The sequence below is a fragment of the Solanum tuberosum genome, unplaced genomic scaffold (assembly GCF_000226075.1).
Source record: "Solanum tuberosum cultivar DM 1-3 516 R44 unplaced genomic scaffold, SolTub_3.0 scf00285, whole genome shotgun sequence".
Lineage (NCBI taxonomy): Eukaryota > Viridiplantae > Streptophyta > Magnoliopsida > Solanales > Solanaceae > Solanum > Solanum tuberosum.
Genome location: NW_006239208.1, coordinates 747711 through 773299, shown reverse-complemented (window position 1 = coordinate 773299; position 25589 = coordinate 747711). Strand labels below are relative to the sequence as shown.

The window sequence follows — 25589 nt, the reverse complement described above, 5'->3', positions numbered from 1 at the left end:
TAAGAGAGAAGAATCGTAGCATAGGGTCGACATAAACAATAGGTTAAAATAGTCGTCCAATGAGAAAGCATTTGTACACATTCGTAGTTGCAATAAGTTTTCTTTTTTGTTTCGAGATTGGCTTGGTCTTCAGTCTACCCTAATGAAACCTAAAATCTCGCTCACTCCCTCGCTTTCTCCCTCTAATAGACTAGCTAGCTTGCGCATCTTTTATATAGACTGCATCTAAGATTCTACCTGAAACAAATGCTGTTGGCTTGACAATCTCCATCCAAATAGAACTACAATAGTTTTTTGGCTGTCCTAATAATACTACAATAATTTCTTCCCCTAATCATTGCAGTTACATAACTACCATATATTTTGAGACAAAAGGTAGGCTCAAAGATTTAAGATTAAGACAAAAGATGTATGATCCAATATATAAATAAGATCAAATAATATAAAGCTCCATTAGAAATACTATCAATATCATTAATTTAAGAGTACTAATAACTGAAAACTAACATAGATATTATTTAATCGACCTTGAGGTAGCGGGGGTTTGATATTGACCCCTATCTTGTCTATTATCAAACCAAACTTACTTTCACATGAGTATATGACCAACTCAATATGCGAAGGCACTTCATTTTGAAGCTGGAGCTTAGCGTATTTTCTTACAATTTTCACATACTTATCTTCCTTTGATTCCCTCATGATATGAATATCACATAGCTAGTTCAAGAGGATCAACGATGATTTTCTCAAGCATTTTCCAAAAAATACCTAACGAGTTCAAATTCACTAGTACGGCCCGTACAACTTGAGCATGCACTTTGAGGTGATGAAGAATCACTAAGTTGAACATCAAATCAAATGGAAATGTACAGAAAAATCAACATTAATCAAACAATAATATGAATGTCTTAAATACATATAAACATTTTGAAACATTAACTAGCAATAATTTATGTGATGATGAAGTCACAAGTGTAACAAGGTTTGTATCACACATTTTAATATAGTTAATAGTAATTCAAAATCCTTAAAAAGTATATAAATATATTATACTCGTAGAAAATATTTGTCGACTCTCCAAAATAATAATAACCGTTGTTGTATATGCATAATAACTGACACAAACCTGAACGAGTGACTCACCAAAATAATACTCCCTCCGTTTCACAAAGAATGATCTGGTTTGACTTGGCACAAAGTTTAAGTAAATAAAGAAGATTTTTGAATCTTGTGGTCCTAAATTAAAGTTATGTCAAATGTACAAAATTGCCCTTAATCTTGTGGTCTTAAACATGTCACGTGGAAAGCAAAAAGTAAAATGTTACCAAAAAAGGAAAGAGGTCATTCTTTTTTAAACTGATTAAAAAGAAAAAGAAGTCATTCTTTGTGAAACGGAGGAAGTAACTAACACACATAATGATACCTTGGGGAAGGAAAGATGCAGAGCCTTTCTTTGATATCACCAGCAAGAGAGAAAAGTATAATAAGAAGAATGTATATATATATATATATATTTATTTGGGACTGATGCCTCTTATGGGCTAGGCCCAACTAGTTGCACCTGAACAAAATTGATAGCCTTTACGGCGGTCAAATTCTTCTTCTTCTTCTTTTTTTTTTTTTTTTTTTTTTTTTTTATGTTTTCCCTTTTTTTTCTTATTAAATTTTTGGAGATTTCTCAACCAAAATCATACTCTGGGGTATTTTGATATTGTTGAAAATATTTTTTATTCTAAAAGTTTTTTTTAGGAAAAATTATGTAGCTAAGTAAATTTATACTATTTAACTATCTACCATAGCTAATGTTTGTTTGTATTATCTTTCGCAGCCATCTAATCTCGATAATTATGTTTTTCAATTCTTCTTATTTGTATAACCGTGTATAGCACTATTTTTCTTATATACAAATGGGTCCATTCTCTCTCTTCAATCACTTTCCCTTATTTTCTCCTTTAATCTCTCAATCAAAATTGATTTCAAATTTTGAAATTTTCACTCATTTCCTCTCAATCGTGATTCCTGATTTATAGATAACTGTTTTACAATTAAATTCTCTTTAGATTTTTTTTTTTTGCGATTTCATCATTTTTCGATTTGTATTTGTATATCACTGAGATTTCTTTTGATTTTTTAGATTTTCAGATTTAAATATCTAAAGATGAAGATGGTGAAACAGTTGAGGTAATTGTATAAAATTGTTTGTATAAACTTTTTAAGTTTAGATCTACAATTTATTGTATATTTTCATACAAATCCATATTTGTATATACGAATTCAATTGTATATTTATAAGGTAAAAGGAAATCTCATTTTAGTTTTTCAAATAAATTACATTTTACTATATTTCTTTGTATTTGGGTTTGGTTTGGGTCAAATTTGTACCCATAGTTGTATAATAATATAATTGTATAATTGTTATTCAAATTGTATAATATTATTTGTATAAACTCTTCAAGCTCAGATCTATTGTTGTATATTTGTTGTTTTCACATCTACTCTTGAGGTTTGTTGTTTGTATAAATTCATATATTTGTAAACGCATTTTCTCTAAAAACTATTTCCCCGATAACGTAGTCAATGTAACATTTTGCATCATTTCATTTTCCATAATGTATTATCAAAATATCGATGGAAGACATTCCTGTACAGACATATATAACTCATATATACATATACAAACATGAATTCCAAAATATACAAACACACATTCAACAGACAATTTTTCCACAAAATAAATAATGTAAAATTATACATATACAAAATATACAAGTCAACAATCAAATTATACAAGTCCACAAATCAAATTTATATCAATTATACACATACAAACACTAATCCCATCAAGTCTAATTATACACATACAAACACTAACTTATACGATTCTACAAACAATGTGAAATTATACATGTATAAAACATACAAATCTATAAACAATCATTAATGAATATATTTATACAATTACGGACGTATACAATTTGACATAAACTACAGTAGATTATACAATTGATTTCTACTTTTATACATTTACATACTCAAATTGCAGATTCAAGTTGTCTCTCTCGATCAATTCAAATACAATTGAAAATAGATTCTTCAACCAAAACATCAATTATCAATGGAGTAATTATATAATCACGGATAAAAATTAGTCAATTCTCGATCTATTAGAATACAATTGCAAACAGCTGTTAGAATGAAACTCCAATGATTAATGGAGAATTTATACAATTACATACACAAATCAATTCAATTGCTCTGTTTTTTCAAGTTCCTCATCTACATGAATGCAAATCAATATACGTTTCTAGCCGAGAAAAATAAGTTGCCGCCGATATTGGATCGGATGTACTAAGATGAAATCAATTGGGTTGTACGAAGAAGATATAACTAGTAGGAAAGTCTAATGAGCTAATATTCCGTAAATTAAGGAATGTTATACATTTTCCTAACCGAGATTTCCTCCATTAGCTTTCAAAAAATTTGAATTCAATTTTGTATAAAACTTTGGAAAAAAAAGAGAATTATACCGCCGATCACCGCTGTAGCAAAATAAAAATATAGCTACGGTCAGTAATTATAGAAACTTTAGCTAAGAAGAATAATTAATTTGATTATGGTAGCTATATGCGAGAGTTGCTTTTTTTTTATTAGCCAATTTGCTACTTTGGCCCAAAGTATGAGATAATATCTCAAATGGTCACTCAACTATGGATAGTTCTCCTAGAAAGTCACTCAACTATGCATAATTTTCTTAGAAAGTCACTCAACTTTATTTTATAATACAAAAGTCATTCAACTAAGGACAATTTTCTTAGAAAGTCACTCAACTATTGATATTTATCTAGAAAGTCACCCAATTAATTTAAATATTTTTTAAATAAAATTTTATTTTAAAACAATAAAAAGGTACACATTATTTATTAAAAATTATATTCAAATAAAAAGGTACCCATTATTTATTTTAAAATATTCAAATCAAACGGTACCTATTAATATATAGTAGATTTATTAATCATTCTTCTTTTTTTTCAAATCATATACCTTTAAATTAAGGTAAGTTGATTTTGAAAAGCAGATTTTTTTTAAAAAAGATACCCATTTGATTTCCCCCTCTCCTTTACACATTTAGAACCAAGGAGGGGAGCAATAATTAAATTTTGAAGTAGAAGCAGCAATAAAAAGGGGGAAAAACTGATGAAGAAAAGGAGACGATAAAAAATCGATAAGATAAATGAAATATGTATTAGATGATTGACGAGAGGGAGTTGCTCGGATGGCAAGCACCCCTCACTTTCAACTCAAAGGTTACGAGTTCGAGTCACCAAGGGAGCAAAAGGGGTGGGAGCTCCTAGGGATGATAAAAAAAATAAAATAAAAAATGTATTAGACAATATATATTGAGTTTCTATTTTAAAAAATCAAAATAAGAAAAATTAGATCTACTAGTATGCACCTTGATGGATTTTTATCTTTAATCAATATATATTCAATAATTTTTAAGAAATAGTTGGTACCTTTTTATTACTTAAAATTTAGCTTAAAATAAAAAATTTAGTTCAATAAAATTTAATGAAAAATCATTTAAATTGGTTGAGTGACTTTCTAGGTGAAATACCAATAGTTGAGTAACTTTCTAAGAAAATTATCCTTAGTTGAGTGACTTTTGAGTTACAAAATAAAATTGAGTGACTTTCTGAGAAAACTATGAATAGTTGAGTGACTTTCTAAGAGAACTATTCATAGTTGAGTGACCATCTGAGATATTATCTCCCCAAAGTATTGCATCTAGTGACTTGCCGCCAAAGTCACCTTGGCTCTTCTTTTTTTTTTAATCAGACACCTTGGGCTCTTCATTGGTTAGAGCATCTCCAACATTATTATTTATTTTACTCTTTAAATTTAAATATAGAACTCTCTATTTTTGGACAGAATCAATTCCAATTCAGTTTTCTATTTTACTATAATACTCATATTTTTTATAGTAGAGTGAAGATTATCTGTTTTAATGTTCGAAAAAAATGAAGGATGAAGTGAAAAGATCTAGTACTAGAAAAATGGTTTTAGATTCAAGTTCTTGATTTTGATTGATTCACCTAATGAAAAAATAAGTTTTTATATGAATTAATTTCAATCAATATTGATATGGACGGCCAACATGACAGTCCATCTCACCATCAAATAGAATAAATTTGACGGATGAGATTAACTCTACAAAGTTTACGAAACAATTCTCTTTTTTTATATTTTTACCCTTCAATAAAAATGGATGCTTTTCATTTTTTTAAGAAATGATTTAATTTTAAGTCTAGTGATAGTAAGAATCCTAACATATTTTATTATGAGGCTTAAAATACCGATCTTTCATTTGTTTGGCATCAAACTACATAAATCCCACTAGTTTAGGTCATAATTACTAAGATCTCGATAGTTTTAAATATTACTTTCTCTACCATAGTTCATGCATATGATACATGAGATTGAATCTAAGAGGTACATGTATCTATCGAATTTTAAAATCGTGGTACGCATTATATTTGTTTGAATTAATTGGTTGTAACTGATTTCCTTTATATAAGGCGGAAATCAAGGAGTATATCTATGTTTACTTAATTTCATTTTTTATTATTCTTTGAAATAATTAATTTGTTAATATTATTAATAAAAGACAAAAACATGTATATCTTGGTCACATAATTTGATTGATTTCATTATATTACTCTTAAAATAATAAATTCATTAATTTGATGTATCTATTATCAATATATGATGTATCCAACAAACTAAAAACTTAGATACATGAGTACCATATAAGTACATTCATATGTATTATACAAGTATCTAGTATTAATTTTGTGTACGTGTTATATGTGTCTGGGATTAATTTCATGTATCTATTTATATGATCTAATTTTAATTTCATGTATCTTTCATATGTATCTAGTATTAATTTGATGTATCAAGTATCAATTTCATACATTATATTCAAAAACTTGTATCTCTGATACATAGTAAGCACATACATATAATTATGTGTATCTAACTATGAAATGTAATTGAAATGCATGAATTTAGGAACAAATCACGACTGTAGAGTATTTGTCTTATCATTAATCCAAAAAATTAAAAAAAAATCAGAATTCTTCCTTTTTTAAGGATTTGAAATTTTTTCTCATAGATGCAATACATATAATCTTAACTCGGATACATGAACTCTTAACTAAATACATGTACACCATGTGTATCCAATATTTGTTGCACCGGATGTGCATCTAATGGTGTATTTATTCTGTTAACTAAAGCTTGATGTAATTCTTTCATCTTGATTGGGGCGTTCCTATACTTAGATCTATTCTCGACTTGAATGTTGGTGCATGAAGAATCAGTCCCTACAATGAGAAATTCATGATTGAAAATGAACAAATAAAAGTTGTTTGATTTAGAATAATATTGTTAATGTGTAGTACTTTTAACAAGAATCATCCGATTTTGGGAATGTTTAACCATTAAAGTGTTTGAGAAACAACAAAATCAAAAAATATAAAACCTAATTTGTAAAACTTTTTAAAATTGAACTTCATAACATTATGAACTCTAACTCAGATACAAAATCAAAATACGTGAGAATAATAAAATAATAGAAACAAACATATAAGTATAATGTTGATTTGAACATACAAACATGCATTAAGAGGATGAACAAAGAAAAAGGGAGAAGGTGAAGGAAGAAAGGAGGTTGATGGACGTGGGGATATGAATGAAACGACACATGTGAAAAGAAGGGAATTTGACTTGTTAATGAACACCATTAATTAAGGAGTTTAAATTTAAGATAATTATTCAATATCATATTTAAGGGATTTGTGAATCTAATTAAATCTTTTAAAATATATATATGATATAAATATTAAAAGTGGTAATATGTGCAATTGTTTTAAACTAGAGGTAAATATAGTATATATGGTAGTGATGTATGTGTAGTTATGTAGTTTATCCTTTTTTAATTCAATTCGTTTGGCCTTTTTTTTTATATAGTCTGCTTTAACTCTTTTTTTTTAGAAATTTTTTAATTCTAATTTTCCACCTAACGTGTTTAAGACCACATGATTAAGATTAAAGAATGTTTTAATACATTTGATATATTTTAGTTTAAAACTACAAAATTCAAAAATCTTCTTTACTTTTTCAAAAATAAATAGGAGAAAAAATTCAATCTACAGCCAATTGAAGTAGAAAAAAATGGAAATAATTACTCTCCTCCAAAATAGGTGGTTTATAAAGGAAGTGAATTGTTCGTGGATGTGGATATGTGTATGTGTAACTCGAGACGAATCTAAAAAATTTAAAACATAGTTATATTACCTATAAAAAAAATTGAAAAATGTGTTAAGTGAGAATAAAGCTAAATTACTCAACATTCAATTAAGTACATCACTTAACAATATTCTTATAGCAAAGGTGTAGTATTATACCAACTTTTAAAAATATACACTTAAAATATTTAATTTTATGAAGAGACTATAGATTCACGTGTTCTATTATTTTCTGTAAATTCACCGTTGTGGTAAGCCTGACATCATCACCAATTGAATTAGTTTATTTAATAAATCAGATAACTATATCAATCCAATCTTTATACGTTACGTGTGCACCGTATGATCTTGAAAAGCAACACAAAAATGCTAGTAAATATTACATTTATTAATATACTACTTTTTTCTTTAAGGAAGTTAATCGTTATTGCATACCTCAAATATGTGAATTAATTATTACGTACTTTTGATGGCTTAATTTGTCATCGAAATAAAATTAAATAAAAGTAAAAATAAAATAAAATGTGACATGATAAATTTGATAAAACTAGTAATTAATTTCTTTTCGGGAAAGGTAAATATGAAGAGGGACAAAGAAGAATACCTAGCTACATCCCAGAGGCGGAGCTACACTCGTGTCCAATTGGATACCCTTCATCGGAAAATTATATTGTATATATGAGTAAAATAATAAACGAAGTGCTTAAATAACATATTTTGGACACCCACCCTTGACACAATCACACAACAATGTGGTGTAGCCTAGTGGTTTCACACGAACTCTAAGGTGTTTGTGTGTTTGAATCTAACGAGCACCAACTCTTTTTTCACTTTTTAAGAATAGCATAATTTCTGGCTCCGCCATTGCTACATCCTCTTGGTAATCCAATCTGTGATCATAAGATCATTGACCGCATTATATCCGGACAAACTAAGATACTTGATAATTTGGTTACCACTTGAAATGTCAGCGTCAATAGTATCATAAATATTTAGCCAATTTTCACAATATTCAGCGTTATTAGCTGCCATTGAAAATTCAGCACCTGCAATGTCATATAACTTTTGTTTTTTAACATGAATCAAAGCACCCTTATACACACCTATTATATGATCATACAAATTGTGACATTGATCAAGAGCTCGTCTCGATTCTTGAATATTTTCCTTACGATTTTCTTCTATGTATATTTGTGTTTTTATCGCATTTATAAGTCCTGTCTCGATGATTGATAAGGTTAGGTGCAACAGATCCTTTGCTAATACGATTTGAGGATGTGATTTCATAATTTCCAAACAAAATGAAGAATTCCAACCTTCTGTATAACCAGTACAAGCATTCTTGAGCAATTTTGGAGAATTTGGCTCTAGTGTAGCAATAATTGTTCGTGGTAGAAAGAATAACAAGGACAACAAAATAAATGTTGCAAGAATCGAAAAATTAATCGATGAAGACATAATATTCTTGTTATGAGAGTGTATACTGCTTGAAAATCTATGCATATTTTCAAAAATTTCGAGGAAAGAAATGATATGTAAATTTATGTAGTTGCAAGATTTAAAATGATGAAAGTCTCTATGATTATATGAAATTGTATCATGAGCAATATTTGAGATATATACATAATGAATTGTTTCAATTATTTAATCAATTAATTGGTGCAGCTCATTTAGTATAACTTATTGATATCATGATTTAATTGTGACAAATTATCAAGAAGGTAAAAAAATTAATTATAGGTATTCAACTGTAAGAAGAACATTGTATTTGGATGGATCAGTGGATTTGGATTGTTTTTTTCTTCCTAATGGAAAAAAGGAAATGTTGGATCGTTATCCCTGCAGAAGGATTGATCATGGTGTAAACATATTGTATCTTCAATAATATATGATATATTTTTTTAATACTATTTGGCTCATACATATGATGACACATCGGAAAAAAATTGAATATCTCATTTATTTTTATGTATTGGGATCAACGTATTCTTCTTTCCGCAGATTAGAGAGGTTGTTTTCAATAGACCCTTGCGTCAAGAAAAACATTTTTTCAAAGCAAATTTGAAGCTAACAGTGAGAATATTGTATCCAAATCCCAATCCTGCAACAAATGATGCACTTCTTATATAGTGTAATCAAGCTAAGAGGTGATTTAACTGCAATGTTCTACCAGTTAACTTTCCAACAGTCTGTTGATGTCCAACCAATTACTTTTTATTTCCACAATTGCAATTTATCTCTTAAAAACAATATGAAGTCATATTACGATACCTAATTTGAATATGAACGAATTTTTACTTCATTATAGTTGGTGATGGAGATAAGCATCGTTAAAATTTGGTGTTAGGCAAATTAAAGTTTAATGTTTGAAACTTTTTTTGAGATGGTCCATATAGCAAATACCCATCATAACAATAAAATCTTAGGCCACGTTGCCCACTATGGTAACGGATCAAGAAATTGTTCTTGATTGGGTGAATATATGTCATAAATATGACATGTTTGATTCAATGGGTCCTACAAACAATACTTCACCTTTTTAAATTCATACCATATAAGAGTGAGGTTTCAATTGCTAGAAGATCTTAGTGGAGGTGAAATTAAAATTTTATTTTTTATTGGTTTTGAATTTTATAATAGGGATAAGGGTCTAAAAACTACCTCAACTTTGGTCGAATTTGCTGTTGCGATACTAAACTTTCATAACGACTTATTACCTCCCTAGACTATATAATACAGTATTTTTTTATCTCCTAAACTATTTAATAGTGTATTTTAAAGGTATATATGTGCCCACGTGGACACATTACTATTTATAATTTTGCATTATTTTTTATGTCCACGTGGGCAAATATATATGTTTAAAATACGGTATTAAATAGTCTAGGGAGGTAATAGGTCCTCATGAAAGTTTAGTATCGCAACGACAAATTCGACCAAAATTGAGATATTTTTCAGACCCTTATCCCTATAATATATATAGAAGATGAGAAAAATATTTAAAAGAAACTAACTGATAGGCACAAAATATTGTGAAGAAAATGTGCAAGAGCCATCACTACTTCAACTTCCAGAGGCATCAAGTCTGGACAAAACAAACCAACTAATTGGAACTTAAGAAGTAGCAGCAAGCCAAAACAGGGAGTTTCCTTGTCATTCAAAAAAATACACACATCTATTCACTAATTTTCCCAAAAGAATATTTATATTAGGCTAGTATCCACTGGTGAATGAGAAAGGGAAAAGAACATAATGTAGTACAGATTTAACCTTACAGTAGTAAGTTACATTTTGCTCCATATTACCATCAATGGCACCTTTTCTAACCAGAAAGCAAAAGCAACTGCAGCCAAAGGTTAGGCCCATCGCCGTCAACTGTACAACATCCTTAATCATTGATATTGCTCTTTTGGAGAAACATGGCTCCTGCTTTCGGTGACATTGGATTTCATGCCAACGACCTCTGATGCAATTTCCCAGCTCCCACTTCTCCTTCCCCAGCTCGAGTTTCGTATATCTGCTTGCACATTGGGGGCTCGCCTATCTGACCCAAGAACCGAATCAGCCTCAGACGAATTATGGTGGTGCACATCACTCCCTCGGCTCCGTATCTCTGCTTCAATGTCTTCAATATTATGACGCTGTGAGATCTTTAGAAGGTCTCCACCAAATTCAAGATCATCTTCTACTTTCGCTCGATGATCCTCACCCATGTCGACTTCAGCTTCCCTGGTAGTGGGCAAAGGAGGTCGTGGTTCTTCTTCTTGTACATTAGCTCGGAAGTTGTTCCGTGATGGTTTTACCTTTGTGCAAAATACTTCCATGAAGTTGTTCACACAACCAAGGTCATAGACATTGATCCTGTTTTCTGCTTTATAGCGGAAGTTTTCATAGGTTGTCTGAAAAAGAAGAGGTTAAACACAAGTGTGAATGCTCAGACTGTTGCATATTTAAACAGCACAAGAGGAAAATTTCTAGTTGACATGATAGTAAAACTAGACTCTCTATCGTGCAACTACAAATGCATCTACAGAAACAAACAGAAAAACAATTACAAATATTCAGGTATATCTACATTTACTGAATCGGACTCGGCTTTTACAGAAACCAGAAGGGCATTCATTAGACAAGCTTCTCGAGGTATCTCACAGCAAGATACCTTGTATAGAAGTTATTTACTTTAACAACTATACAGACAATACTTGACTATAAGATAATAATGCATGAATACCAGCCAAAAAGGATTAGTTGGTTTGAATGAATAGAAGAAAAGACAAGCAATTTAGAAAACAGAGTGCATTTAATCCGAAACAAGACCAGCCCAAAACCTTTACAAGAACTGCCTGCAACTATTAAACACATTGCAAAGGAACAACTTGTAATAATAAAGAAAACATAAAACACCAACCTAAACCTACCCTTGTGCAACAGTACACTGAAATGCAGAAGCAATTATAAGTAAATACATTAGGCTCCTCATCTTTTCCTTGCATCACGAGGTCAGTAAAAAGGCATCAAAAACTTCCTACCATATTCTGCTAAAGAAAACAACAGCAGCACATTCATAGGCCCAAGTCCCAACAAAGGTATAAAAGCAGCCAGAGGCAAATCACGAAAGGCCTGCCTTTGGAATGCACCACATATGACAGGTTCATTCCATATCTTGAAGCACAATTAGTATCAAATTTCCCCTAATCTCTATAACACCCAATCCTATCGCCATTATGAATACAAGATAAAGCAGCTGACCTGATTGGTGCTTATTAGATACAAGTGAAAGCCAGTAAGTCCACCAACAAACCACAGGGAAATAAAACAATAAGCCATTAGAACCACGGATGCTGGTGACTCTTTCAGTGCCTTCAAGACTGTGCTTTGATTATTATCCATTAGCACCTTGATGTACAGAGCACATATTGCAAACACATAGATGCACAGCAGCATAGCAGAACAGACAAAGCAAAAGAAAAAACGGTAGTTACGCTGCATAATAAAATGAGAACTGTCAAGAATAAACCAATAGATCCAAACACTACGGAACATTCTCAAAACCAACGTGAATAGTATAATACCCTACCAATCCAATGCATTGGCCCACCCATGGGCAGTGGTGATCAAATCGCTCCACACAATTGTTACAGATGGAGCAGTGCGAACAACGTGGAGGGCGATATAGCATGCAGGTATCACAATATTTCACTCTGACTGGCATCCCATTAACAATTACTTCTTTTGTTCGGGGAAATTGAAGGCTGGGCGTTTGTCTTCCACCCTCTACTGATGCAGAAAATTCATGACGGAACTCTTCCTCTGGTGGATGAGAATTACGTGGAACAATACCTGGATCTCGAGCTGATGTAAGAAGAAGCAGCACCAGTACCTGCCAAAATCAATTCATGGAACCTCTAAGCCACAGCTTGTAGTTTATTCATTATTCCTCTACACTATTTCGGATTATCAAAAAGTGATTCAAGGAGAGAGGCAATAACAGTACATAGTTCAACATAAAAAGAAACTATCAGAACAAATTATAAGGCAACTATTTTCAGAAGTACTGCATTCAGCTAAATCTATCCGAAACACAATGATAAAACAAGTAACCTCAATCACATTCTGAAGTTTCACTAACAAAATCTGAGAGCTGACAAAACATATCCATATGTGCTTGACATTTCCACATGTTCAGCAGGGTCTACTAGCAAAATAGTGCAACCTCCAACAGTCCAAACAAAGAAGAAATTAAGGTCTCATTTGTTTTTATTAAGATTAAGACGTCTGAATCTCAATGCATATCTGGATACTAAGATGTAGTGTCTAGATTTCAACATCTGAATGTGCACAATTCAAACATACAATTCAAATTTTTTTTTTAAAATGATCAAACTTTATATCAATTAAATAATTGTTGTAACATATGTATTCAAAGAAGAGCCAACATAAATTTAATCTTTTAATAAAAAAATATCCAATATGCATTTTCTTTACAAAATTTTATTTAGTGACAAGAGTTGAAGCCCTATCAATTAAATGCAGCTACAGAATCTGGCATCTACTACAATTGTCAGAAAACATACTTAGGAATAGTTTATTAGAAATTCAAAAGGTGTAAGTACAAATTTATCTACATCACTCTACAAGTAAAGATTCCACTTCTCATCAGTTCAAAAAACTTAATTGTCCCGATAGAACAGAAAAGAGAGGTAAAACAAGAAAATGGAATGAGCCATGGCCAAAATTTCTCAATTTTTTTATGTTTATGATATTGAAGGGCGTGCAAGCATCCTTGTTCATTGTTCTAATGAAGTTTACCCATCCCATCCAAACCCGTCATCTTTATCAATGCATCCTTCTAGCCACGCGTTAAATTATATCTGAAATGGGTCTTTTTAAACCCTTAATTTCGAAACTACAAATCACCATTGAAAAAGTGGAATCAAGATATATAATGTCAAATAAAAAATTGGGAATCTTATCGATGAAAAATTTGGCTGACTGGTTGATAGTTGGTGAAAGATAAGCAGGGAGTGGAGAAATTGCTTTTTGCCGAAAGAGACGAGGTGTTATGGAGAGAAAAAAAGAAGTGTATTTTTACGGTCAGAATGGTGTAGACTGGATTTCCGACCTCTATTAAGTGCAAACAAATGAGGCCTAACCAAAAAAATAAATCATCTATACTATCAGATATAGAACTGTTGGGTAACGGCTATTTAGGTTAATTCTTCTTAGTTTTGTTTTTTAAGATGATCTTTTTAGTTATTTACCTTCTTCATCTTCAGTAATTAGGTCTAAGACGAAGTCTTGAAACGATGTAACTAAAAGATCTAAGAAAACAGAAAGGGAAAATTATGCAAAATGTCTGCCCATAAGGTCTACTTACCATCTTACTAGCCCAATTTATTTAAATTACCTAAAATGGCCATTCAGCCCTATTTTTTCCAAAAAAAATAATAGCCACGCGTTTCTTCTGCTACATCCTTCGGCCTCCTCCTTTTTCTTCTTCATGTGTCATTTTCTTCTTCGTAGTTGCTCCAATCAGCCATTAAAGCATCTTCTTCTTCAAGAAGCTATGGCTCTTAAGAACGAGATAAAAAGTGAAAGTCCGTCAAAAAGACAGTAAATTCAATCGCTACTAACTCTAAAATCAATATGAATCAGCTGAAGATTAATAAGATTATATCTTCTTCTTATTATTCTTCTTCTTCCTCCTTCCTTCCTTCCTTCCTTCCTCCTCCAAGATCAATCAGCCATTAAAGTTTCAAAGCTTGCTTGATTTAAAAACTTAACGTACCACAAACGTGAATTGTTTCGAGCGAATTTATATCAAATACTCGAAACATTGAGAGGGTTTCATATCTAAAATTTAAGACTGCTTAGAGGTGATTTTGAGTTGATCGAGAATGAATAGTTAGTATATACTTCATGTATAGTTATGCTCTATTCAGCTTTTTGAGTGTATCATTTGAGTGTATCATAAAGTACAGTCAGTCTATAGCTCAATGTATAAGTAAACTATATTGTATAGTCAGTGTATATTTATTACTTTGTATGTCCTATAAATTCTTACAAACTATATTGTATAGTCAGTGTATATTTATTACTTTGTATGTCCTATAAATTCTTACAAACTATATTGTATAGTCAGTGTATATTTATTACTTTGTATGTCCTATAAATTCTTACAAACTATATTGTATAGTCAGTGTATATTTATTACTTTGTATGTCCTATAAATTCTTACAAACTATATTGTATAGTCAGTGTATATTTATTACTTTGTATGTCCTATAAATTCTTACAAACTATATTGTATAGTCAGTGTATATTTATTACTTTGTATGTCCTATAAATTCTTACAAACTATATTGTATAGTCAGTGTATATTTATTACTTTGTATGACGTATGACTTTTGGCAAGCTATATTGTATAATCAATGATACTTTCTATGACTTGTGGCACTATAGATTGTATGTATACTTCCTATAACCTTTGAAAAACATGACTATATTTATTGTAAACTATAACTTTATTGTATATATTCAAAATTAGCCCTTTATATAATGTATTGTATAAACAATGCATATGGTTAGCCCTTTATATAATGTATTGTACAAACAATGCATATGGATGTATGTATATTTTTTATACATAGATATACATCATATATGCATGATTATACACTATATACAAGATCAATACATTGCATTACTATTTATGCAATATTGATACATTACATGTACAACAATTATTTTTGTTGAAATTTGTCACGTGTATGGAAGAGTTGGAATTTGCTCCATCATGTTGTTTTCATTATTTAATGTGAGAAATATCTTGAGATACAAAAAATGCAGTTTACCCACAGTTTTTCTCCCATTTAGCCACGGTTCCCGCGTGGCTAAACCTAGCGTTTTTTTTTTGTTTTTGGGCTATTTTTTATGTAAAAAAATTATGTCTGTATTTGTTGTAAAGTAATTTATTTGTTGTGTATATATTAAATTGTCCCAAAATAGAAAATCCATGATCACGGAGTAAAATGAAATAAAAAACATACTCTAACCAGAAATCTTACTGCCCTTGGCACTACAGATAATATACCCACCCACAAAAAAAACAACTGGAAATCATAATAGCAAAATCTAATCACAAAATTCTTACAATTATTTGTAAAAAAAGATAAAGTAAAAGCAAATAAATAATCAGAAGAATGAAAATACAGTCACACACACATAGGGACAAATAAATCCTAGATGCAAATGTTTCAATATCCATGGACAAATGAAATGCAGCAAGCCAGCAAGGCAGCAACTAGCCACTAGCTAAAAACCAGAAGAATTCAAAGCAAAACAAACTTTCACACTTTTTATCCCTACTGGTGAAAAAAGTACTGTACAGCTTACATGGATGGTGAAAACAATTGCTACTACCAAAATAGCATATCCTGCATTGTACGATGGGAACTCATGGCGCAAATGCCTTGCAACGAACACACAGAAAACAGTGACGGGCACTATGATAAGCAATAAGCTGATAAGCAACGACTTTGCATCCGGCCCAAAAATCAACCTTCCACCTAGAAAAAAATACTGAAAGAGACAGGAAATGAGTTTAAAAAAAGAAGGCAGATGAAACCCCAAGCAAAAAGTATAGCATGGCATGCGACTACTGATTTGTTACAGACGCAACAAATGAATAGCTCCACTGTTGTTGCTGCAAATGAAAATATTAAAAAATGATTTATCTTTTCCATCCTTGATTGACAGGAACAGATGGAAGATCAAGAGACAATTTCAAGGCAAAAAAATGAAGAATTTGTTTTCATTGCAATCATCACTCATCAGTGCAAATGATCTCACCTATATTATATTATTTTCGGCTCGGTGGTCTTAACCAGTACTCAAAAACTGGTCTAAATTTAAAATATTTTCTACAAGGCTTGAGCGCAGACAGAGATTTACACATGGTAGCAACAACTATTGGGTGGTCATGAGAATGAGGATGAGTGGCGTAAGCAAAAGGGAAAATGTACGTAGCAGGTATACTGATTCCTTCTATTGGTATTGTTAATCTTCGATGGCAATCTTCTCCAATTTATTTTTCAAGACTTCTCTCTGTTCAGAACAAATCTAATTGTTAAACTCAGGGGGATGTTACTAACAAAAAGCCGATACAAAAGGAATTTAGGCGCCAAAAGTCAATGATCCAGGCATCCAGCGTAGAGGGGTCCCCGCACAAAGAAGATATTTATGAGAAAAACAGCCTGATAAACTACATTAATATTTACAAATGTGACTTTTATACAGGGTTTTCTCTTCTCTATGAGGGGATTCCCCTTCTTTCTACCCGGTCATCCCTACTGTTGCAATGTCAAGCATAAGCTTAGCACTTGGATTCTAATACGACCAATATTTGCTTATCAAAATAGGAAAATAATGAAATCAATGGGCCAAGGGCCCATGATGAGCCGATTGTGATATTAAACATTCAACTTGAAGTTCTATTTATTTTTTGATAAGTAGACTTGAGGTTAATTTTATGAATAAGCAACCTTTCAGTATAGGAATTCAAGTGCTACTAACATTCAAGAAAGTCTAGCAAGACTGCTAGAAAGGAAGATAGCTACACCTTTTCTTATTCTAATCACGAATAACTACCGAGAAAAGCACACATTAGCGGAACCTTAAGAAGCATGTCAGTGTACTAGGGCATATGTACCATGTTGAGATCACCTTCAGTGCAGGGGCAAGAGTGTTAAAACAATTCTATTCCAACTATACTTCTTCAGGTAAAGGCCAACTGGCCATAGTTCATCAAGAAGAGGATAAAATCCACTCTGGGTTGACTAACGAATAGTATTTCATTTGGCCAGGCCCCCAGAGTAACACCTAATTCCCTTCCTAACCCTTCTATTGTTGCTAGCAACTATCTAATCATTTTGAGATAGCCGTGAATGCACACAACAATCACAAGATTACACATCTTCAAGATGTTGATGACACCTTGATCTTTTGTGATGCAGAAGTGGAACAATTGAGTATTTTGAGAATTATACAGGTTTTCTTTGAAGGAATTTATGGGTTGCATATTAATTGGAGAAAGAGTCATCTTTTCCAAATTAATGGAGTATCAAACATGGAGGATTTGGCACTAATCCGGGGGGAGAAGTGGGGTCTCTTCCCACTATTTGTCTGGGCATGCCACTGGGGGACAAGTCAAGATCTACGGAATATGAATCGATGTCCTGGAGAAATGTGAGAAAAAACTCTCAAGATGGAAGTGCCAATTTTTGTCAATGGGAGGAAGGCTCACTCTGATTAACTCTGTATTAGACTCACTACCAACCTATATGATGTCCCTTTTTCCCATTACTGTGGGGGTCGTTCAAAGACTGGAGAGAATAAGAAGGAACTTTCTGTTACAGGGTAAAAACAAAAAACAAAAAGGTCAATCACCTAGACAATTGGAAAGAGGTACTTCTCAGCAAGGCTCAAGGAGGATTGGGATTTAGAAATTTGAAGATTCACAGCAAAGCCCTCAAATTTTCGATTCACCTGATCTTACCACTTTTGAAAAGAGCCAATAAAAAAGTAAAAATATGAAGTGGTTATAGAGGTACTCTCAAGACCCTTAGGGGTCGTTTGGTAATGTATAAGAATAATGTTAAATAGAGTGCATTAGTAATGCATGTATTAACTATGCTTGCATTAATTATACATAGATTATTTTTATGCATTGTTTGGTTTGATGCATTAAAAATAGCATGCATAGCATAAACAAAAATTATTTACAAAGATACCATCCACAAATTATGGTGGAAAAGATGTAATAAGGTTTTAAGGGGCAATTGGGTCATTAATCATGCTAATGCATGCATTAAAACCATTGCATTACTAATACCAAAAAATCCATGGTATTAGACTATTAGTAATACACACCTTATTACACAATAGAGTGTATAACTAATACATAGGTTGAAAAAGAGTGCCAAACAAGGTATTAGTAACACACAAAGCTAATGCACAATTTTCCTAATACACTATACCAAACAACCCTTTAGAGTTTATCAAGCAAGGTGATTAAAGCCAAATATGAAGTAGAAGACAGCTGGATGACTAAACCAGTCAACTCAAAACCTGGAGTTAGTCTTAGGAGGTCTATAAGGGTATTATGGCCAGCTAACTCGGGTGCGGATGTCCGATACGGGTGCGGATCTAAAGATCGGATCCTTCATGATCTAATTTTTAAAATTCGAGGATATGAATCCATGTATGGATATGGGTGCCGAGATTCGCCTAAAAATAATTAGAACATCTAAAAATAGAGCTATAAAATCTAAACTATGAGATATTATGTGGAAAACTTGAGGAGAATCCTGGAAGGATATCAAAGGAAAAGGAGTGATTACAGAAATCATTAAAATTGTCCAGACTTTCCCATTGATTTTGGTCAAAGTACCCAAAATTGGTTGACCAAATAGGACACGGATAGCACGCCCACACCCAAGTCGTGTCGACACGGGTGCGGCACCAAAAGTGAAGAGTCCGAGCAACTTAGATGGATAGCTCTAAATCCAAAGTCTCTATCACAGTGATAAATGGTAGAAGGACATCCTTCTGAATGATAATTGGCTAGGGAATGGAGCTCTGAAAGATTTATTCACTGACATAGATGCTCTAGCTCATCACCAATAGAGATCCATAGCTGAAATGTGGTCACCTCAAGGTTGGGAATTGATACTCTGAAGAGACTTGAATGATTGGGAGATGAATACAATGATTTTGAGTTCTACAAACAACCGGATAATTTCATAGGAACTCAGAATGGAGATGACACTCTGAGATGTCAGGGACATAGCAGTGGAAGATTCAGTGTTAATGCACCCTACAAAATGATAAACCAACCAAGAACTCAAGCCACCAACTAGCCCTGGAAACATACTTGGAAGACCAAGATACTGTACAAAGTTGCATGCTTCTCATGGTTACTGGCAAAAGAAGTTATGCTCACACATGAAAATTTAAACAAGAGGAAGTGGACTCTCTGCTCAAGATGTTTTCTTTGAGAAAAGGAGGTAGAGAATGTTGACCACCTATTCTTGCACTGTAGGATAACTGATCAGTTATGGAAGATCATTTATCTCAGAGGCAGAGCCTGGACAATGCCTAGCAAGATTACTGAAGCTCTTTTTAGTTGGGAAATTGCTAGAGCTGGAGTAGTTGACAGAAACAGATGGAGCTAGATGCTTTGAGAACAGCAACCACACCGTGGAGAAGATCAAACTTAACTGTAAGCTCTTTTGTTTTTGGTGCAACCAGATCTACCCTGAGGACCTTTTATTATTTGCTAGGGGAGATCTCAGATCAGTATCTACTCTGCATCAGACTTTCAAGCAGTTCTCAGACGCATCAGGATTGCAAGCAGATTTACAAAAAAAGGCTTTATATATTTTGGTGGAGTTGCTCAGAAGGAAAGGGATAGAATTGTGCATATGATTGGAATACCTGCTGGTGAGTTAACTTTTAAGTATCTTGAAGTTCCACTATCCACCAAGAAAATATCTTTTATCCAATGCAACCTCTAATAGGAAATATAGTGGCCAGAATTAGATCTTGGACATCAAAAAACCTCTCATATGCCGGAATAGCACAGCTAGTTCAATCTGGAGTATTTTGAATACAATCTTATTGGTTTCAACTATTTCAGATGCATGTTAAGGTTCTCAAATTGATAGAAGAATACTGCAGGAGTTTTATTTGGTCTGGAACTAACACGGTCACTAAGAAGGGTCTTGTCGCATGGGAGAAGGTATGTAAACCCAGGGTTTTTGGAGGTCTAAATATCACTAACATTATGCTGTGGAATAAAGATGCCTTAGCAAAAAACTACTGGGATCTAGCTCACAAGGTAGACAAGTTATGGATCAAGTGGATTCATGAGTTTTATCTCAAAGGCCAACTGATTGATAATGTCAGAGTACCACAATAGGCCTACTGGATCATCCGGAAAATTTGGGAAGCAAGATATACTTTGTCACAAGTGTAGATTTGAATAGGTATTGAAAACTTAACTAAACAAATCTACTCCCAATTGCTACCTGACCTCCCTAAAGTTCCCTGGAGATGTGTGATGTACAAGAATGATGCCAGACCCAAAGCATAATTCATCATGTGGTTGCAATTACAAGGGAAACTTTTAACCATTGATAGGCTTATTAAATGGGGTATGGCAGTTGACCTTGAATGTTTATGTCATGCTCAACGGGAGACCAGAGACCACTTGTTTATGAGTTGTACATTCATTAAGCAAGTGTGGGACGAGATCCTGAGATGGATTCAACAACAGGGATGCTTAACAAATGATTGGGAGTAACATCTGACATGGGTAATCCAAAATGAAAAAGGAAGAACCATGAGAGCACACATCTTCTTTTTTATGACTGTGGTGTCTGGGCCACGCACCTCGACTAATTTCAAGCAACGGGTACCAGGTAATTCTTTCCACCAAGGCTAGGTCAGATGGAAAGAATCACCTAGTGTTTTTTCTTCACTGAGTTTTGAACCTGAGACCTCAGGGTTCTCAACCACTTCATTGACCACTAAGCCCACACCCTTGGGTGCTATGAGAGCTCACATCTTCAAAGCAATGTACGCTGAATGTAGTTATGTCATATGGATGGAGCTCAATCAAAGGGTGTTTGAGAAGCTATGCACAGTGTTAACTACACAGTGACCAGCCAGAAAGAAGAAGAAGAAGCAAAAAAAAAGTTGATTATTGTTACCGTCTCAAAAAAAAAAGTTGATTGTGGCTGAAGAGAAGCCGCGAAGCAGAGGAGAAGAAAGAAGAAGATGACGTACCTGAAGGCTGAAGCTGAGGAGAAGAGAGTCGCGTGCTGAAGAGAAAATTGGAGAAGAGAGTCGCAAGTATGTCTGTTTTTAAAAACCCTAATATTGCCTTTTAATTATTAAGTCATGTCTGTTATTGAAAAATTAAAAAGAAGGCAGCAATGGTGTCGCCTCCCCTTGCCACATCGCCATGCCTCACCAGGAATAGGCGCCAAGCCTTCGCTTCACCTCGCCTCTCACCAAAGGTGATTGCCTTTGAGAACACAGTAACTTAAACACATTAGGTTCCTATCAGAACAAGAGGATGGTTTTGCTCTCTTTCGCTCACTTGTATATATGGTTTCAGCACAACCCATGTATTGTTTTGTGTTTAATACATACAACATGTTACCTTCTCAAAAAAAAGTCATGAACATTTCTGTGATTATAAATATCTCTTCAAGGGTAAAATTTTAAGTTTAAAGTTAAATTATTTCTAAATATGAACATATGTCATTCTTTTTGAGAGCTAAAAAGGAAAAAATGACACAAAATTGGGGAAAAGGGGGTATTTTAATTGAAATTTAATCAGTATGCTACTAAATTCATATAAATCTACTTTGCATTTCACTTCAAGGAAGTGTGCAGCTCACTTATTGCTTTTCCCCTTCAAGCCCCGTGAATCTTGTTGCTTTTATGTGCTTTTCACTTTAAAAAGCATTGCCACGTGGTCCAACAAGATAGAATGTTTCCTCAGGACTTTAACTTTAACCAAGTGTCCCTACATCTTTGTCGTTCTATCCTACCAATATCACACACTTAAAAGTGTACTTTTCACAAATCTCACCCCCGCTTGACTTCTATAAAAACAATGCACCTTGATTTTAAGAGAAATGTCATTTTGCTACTCAACTCAATTCTAATAGTTGTTTGAAAATCGCAGAAAACATAAATGATTCTTCGTATGTTTTTTTGGTGCTTGATAAGTAAGAAAACTATATATTCCAAAGACTATAACGTGAAAAATTAACCATCTTTTCAGGGTGGAGTTGGGGTGGGAGAGGTATGGAAACCATATGTTGGAAGTAGCATGGAAGAGTTTTGGAAATGACTTCCCTCCTCTTGGCAAGGAAGTTATTTTACAGAAATTAAAGAAAAATGTATTATTAAGAGAGAAAAAATTCAAAACATTTAAGCCAAACATGAAAAAACTGGAAAACATTTTCTGCCTACCAAGAAGATGAAAGTAGCATATGTGAGTATGATGAGATGGATGGAGAGATACAATTATGAATGAAGATACTAGATTTGTTGTTGTTGTTTTGTTTCTACATACCAAACAAACCCTTAAAAAACAAAAAAGCTCTGAAATCCTTCTCAATTTTAGGGTTGCCTACTGTGTCTTCAGAGAGATATACATTTGCACTATTCATGCTCAACGTGTCACAAAGAAAAGAAAGACAGTTAGCAGCAATACCTTCTATATGTCAAACAAGAATTCGGAAGTCCATGTGACACGATCAGATACCTAAGTAACTAGCAGCCATATTCACCAAAAAAATCCTTTCTTGGAATATGACATTTCAAGTATTATTGAAGATAAAGCTCTTCTATTTTTCCTCATTGGGTAGAATCTTTCATTATACATAACTGTGTGCGGGTGTATCTATTGAATGTGCACATATGTAAGCTATGTCTTAACCTCAAAGAAGAGTTTCAACAATTTTCTTCAGATTTTTATGAACGTTAAGAACTTGCAGACACTTGTCTGGAAAACATCTTCTCAATCAGCAGTAGCTCCAGCATGCGGGATAAGATGCTTAACTGATGCAAATCCCAAGAGTTCCAAAATAAAAAGAATGCCGAGGAGTAACATTCTTTACAGTTCAGATCAAAACTTAACATTTTAAAGGCCATTAGAATAACTCAAAGCTGCAAATATATCATACTAAGCAATTAAAATTTGATCTTTATGCAGAACTTAAGAAAGCAACTGATACACACACCCAAAAACTTATTATTCTCCTCACTCATACAGCTCATTTCTAAAATAATGATATTAACACATTGTTGCTGACCAAAAAAATTAAATTAAATGCTCATCAATAACCCTAGATACTGGAAAGTTGCTTAAAAAAAACAAAAAATTGCCTGAATCCCACTACATCAAACAATACCCTAACTAAAAATTCAAGCAAAACCCAGAAAAATTCAAACCATAACAAACGAAAAAACATCAGAAAAAAACAAAATTGAAACAATCACAAGTAAGAAAGTAAGAGAAATTTCTCACATTGCTTCCTTTCCAGACTTGGTACACGCGCTTTGCCATGGGGCACGCCTCAACCCCACGTACTACGACCTTTCAAACCTTAGGCTGGAACAGAGTCAAAGACTTGAAACTTAAGAAGATTCATTTTCTCCTCCTCCTCTTCCTCCTCCTCCTCCCTCAAAACCTATCCAACACCAAAAACACAAAGAACGAAAATTCTCAGTAAATTCTCAACAAATTCATGCGATTTGTGAACCAAATGCTCAAATAAATAGCATTCCTTAAAGGGTTTTTCTGGGATTTTGATTTGGAATATGGGGAAGAAGAGAATTTGAGGGGTGGGTATAAGGACGGAAGAAGGTGGTGGGTGGTGGTGGCGGTTTTGGAGTTTTTGGTATAAAAAAAAAAAAATCCCCTTTTTTATGTTTTTGGGAATTGTTATTTTTAGAAAAAAATTGAAATGGTTTCGAAAAAGACTAAACACTTTTTAAAGTTATAAGAAAATTTAATTTATTACATTAATTTTGTCTTTCTTAGGTCACTATTTTTAGTAGTGACATGATTTTCAGAATAGTTTTAGACCGTCATTTTTGGCCATTTAGATTTGTTTAAGATTTTGGACAGCCTAGATGTATGAATACTTCTTGTCATATCGAAAATGTTAGAAGGGAAAAAAACCATACTCTAATAAAGAAAGAAAAATATATAAACAAAGATGTTAAATGTTTTCTTAAGGATGGCAAGGAATATTCATGGCAAAAGGAGCTAAAAAAACAATCAAAAGAAAAGCGATCCCGGCTCAGATCAAAGGTCTTCTCGTCTTTTGGGGGAAAAAGTCAAGTTAATTACGTCAGTAAATTAACCTCGCATTATATCGATAGTGATTTAGATCATCTTTCCAAGTCTACCTAATCTAATTGTGTGTAAGCAATTACAAAACTGTTTGTGAATGGACTCATCCTCAATGTCGTTTAGCCTCTCTAGTTAAGTTGATTGTCATCCGTCTTTCTTTCCCATGTCCGAGATGGCTTTATGGGTAGCAGCCTCCCACATAGATGACCTTGTGGTTAACTTTTATTCTGCTTGTTGGAAGGTTTGTCTGGATCTCTTCCCGGGTCAACCCACTCAATATCCGATAGAGGGTAGACTTTTGTCAGCCGTAGAGACGGTGAATAACACAGCGGATGATACGTAATATAAATGTTTTGCGCCTTTGAGCCTGCACAGAGCCTTCAATTATACCTCGCCAAAAATCTGATAGTTACGAATAGCTTATATATTAAAGTCGTTTCCTCCTCATGATCGTTGGTTGCATTGTTGTCAGAAAAAATAACTACACGTTTGACTTTTCTTGAACGAAGTTGATGATTAATTGATGTGCAATCTTGAAATTCACTTATTTGTTGGCCCAATTTGGTGATTAATCTATGGGATCAGTGAGGTACTTTACTAATTTTTTTTATTTCAATCAATTTTTTTCTTGATTTTGTCTCATTAGGGTTAATTGCATTAAATACAAATTTTACAAATTTCGTTCTTTACCATTGGCATCATCGTTATTTGCATCAAATTCATTCCCAAATATACTTCGATTTCTTTTGGTTATATAATTAGATTTGTTTAGCTTGTACTAATTACCTAAAGAAAATAATTCTTTTTTTATAATTAAAAGGTCGAGATTTTCATTCAAT

General features: G+C 32.9%; 1 protein-coding gene across 1 annotated transcript; it reads right to left on the bottom strand.

Moving 5' to 3' along the window:
- Nucleotides 1-10372: 10372 nt before the first annotated feature.
- On the bottom strand, nt 10373-24358 carry LOC102587646 (protein S-acyltransferase 8-like). The gene is made up of 5 exons (XM_006358990.2): nt 23920-24358; nt 16206-16391; nt 12388-12690; nt 12060-12293; nt 10373-11209 (listed from the first exon to the last, which is right to left on the bottom strand). The coding sequence occupies exons 1-5, from the start codon at nt 23956-23958 to the stop codon at nt 10703-10705; spliced, it is 1269 nt and encodes a 422-aa protein (XP_006359052.1). The 5' UTR covers nt 23959-24358; the 3' UTR covers nt 10373-10702.
- Between the last annotated feature and the right edge of the window lie 1231 nt (nt 24359-25589).